The sequence below is a fragment of the Propithecus coquereli genome, unplaced genomic scaffold (assembly GCF_000956105.1).
Source record: "Propithecus coquereli isolate 6110/MARCELLA unplaced genomic scaffold, Pcoq_1.0 Scaffold522, whole genome shotgun sequence".
NCBI classification, from domain to species: Eukaryota; Metazoa; Chordata; class Mammalia; order Primates; family Indriidae; genus Propithecus; species Propithecus coquereli.
The window spans coordinates 617,462-619,402 of NW_012151086.1; the positions used below are offsets into that span (position 1 = coordinate 617,462).

At 38.4% G+C, this 1,941-nt stretch overlaps 1 protein-coding gene across 1 annotated transcript; it reads right to left on the minus strand.

Moving 5' to 3' along the window:
• Positions 1 to 663: 663 nt before the first annotated feature.
• Positions 664 to 1,593, minus strand: LOC105820395 (olfactory receptor 4P4-like). The gene has a single exon (XM_012656870.1). It carries the CDS (start codon positions 1,591 to 1,593, stop codon positions 664 to 666), a length of 930 nt encoding a protein of 309 aa, XP_012512324.1.
• Positions 1,594 to 1,941: the final 348 nt, after the last annotated feature.

Here is a 1,941-nt window from a genome sequence, read left to right on the forward strand (position 1 = left end):
GTACGTGTGGAGAATGCAGAGGGTCCAGTGTGGCCAAATGAAAGCATACAAGCAAAGGGAGACACAGGAAGAAAAGTAAAGAGGGAAAATACCTAACGTGAATTTCTGTTATGTCATATGCTCTGTTAAACTTCACGTGCTAGCCAACGTAATCTTACATCTTTATGAAGGATAACATTAACCAATTTAACAGAGATTTTAAATGAAGTCTAATTAAAGAAAACTACCAAAACACAGAGAATAAACTAGCAGTCAGCATGTCACCCAGGTCTGCCTGTTCCCAAAGCCTATTACTGTAACACCCTAATTGCTCCCCGTGTCCTGAGTTCTGAGATTAGCAAGTTAAACATGGACCAATGTTGGAAGATTTCTGATTAACAAATTTTGGGTTTTATTCCAAGGAAAATAGGGTTTCATATAATTTTGGGGGAGAGTATTGATACATTTTTAGCATTCTTCAAATCCAAGTAGTCACACCTGGAACTAGTTGAGCCATTTAAAATGTATATTTCAATCTGAATAACAGTAATATTTTGGGGCTCATATATCATGAGAAGTCATTTAGTGTAACTCCCCAAAGGAAGCTTATATTGTTCCTGTAACCTCTCAAATGATAACTGACTTGAGGATATATAATTGAAAGCCCAATGAATATCCCCCAATTTATTTTAACACTGAATGTGACATTAGAGACCACACCTTTCGCATGGCAACTTTGATCTCCACATTTCTCAAGGTATAGATGAGAGGATTCAACATGGGGGCAATCACAGTGTAAAACACAGAGATTTCCTTATCCTTGTTCTCACTACCTGCAGGCAGTACATAGGTGTAGATACAGGGCACAAAAAACAAAACTACAACCATGACATGAGAGCTACAGGTTGAAAGAGCTTTACGTCTCCCTGCAGAGGACCTTGTCCTAAGATGATACAAAATGAGAATGTAGGAAGCTACTAGGACAAGAAAAATTACAACTACCACCATCCCTGAGTTAGCAATCACTAAGATACTAACAACGTGGATATCTTTGCAGACCAGTTTCAAAAGAGGCTTCACATCACATATGTAGTGATTTATCTGATTAGGACCACAGAAGGGCAAATTGAGTACCATGATTAGTAGAGCCACAGAATGCCAAAAACCCACGCCCCAGGCCACAACAATCAACATGTTGCATCTCTTCCGGTTCATGATGACCATGTAATGCAGGGGCTTGACAATGGCAACGTAGCGGTCAAAAGCCATGGACACCAAGATGAATATTTCCACACCTGCCAGCAAGTGGGCAGTGAAGAGCTGGGTCATACAGTTGTTATAGGAAATGTGTTTTTTTGCTGTAGCTAAGTCCCTGATTAGGCGGGGAACCACGGTGGAGGTATAGCAGAGGTCCATGAAGGAAAGGTGACAGAGAAAGTAGTACATGGGTTGTTCGATTAGATGGCTGCGGGTGATCGTGAGTAAAATGATGAAGTTCCCCATTAAGACAGCCAGGTAACTAAGCAGGAACAAGAAAAAGAACAGTAGCTCTATTTGCTTATTTCCCCATAGACCCTTGAAAACAAACTCCGTGACATTGTTCTGATTTTCCATGAAGTTGAATTGAGTCCAGAATACACAATAGAAACTTAATTCATCTGAAATGATACAGAAGATAAAACATCTTTAATAGCACTTTTTAAGTTTGGGAGAGATTGATAAATTGGAAAAAAGTGTAGATCATAGCACATCTGTTACAGGCTTAATCTTTTAAACCCTTTTTAGATTAAGGGTATCATTATATTTCTAATGATACTTAATGAATGCACATGTTATGTCTTGGACTTCTATAGATATTTTTGTGCATTAACTTTCACAAAAACACAGTAGGTATTGGTCTGATGGTCATTTTACATATGAAGAAATAGAGAAATAGGAAGATTAAGCTAATTACAAGTCATC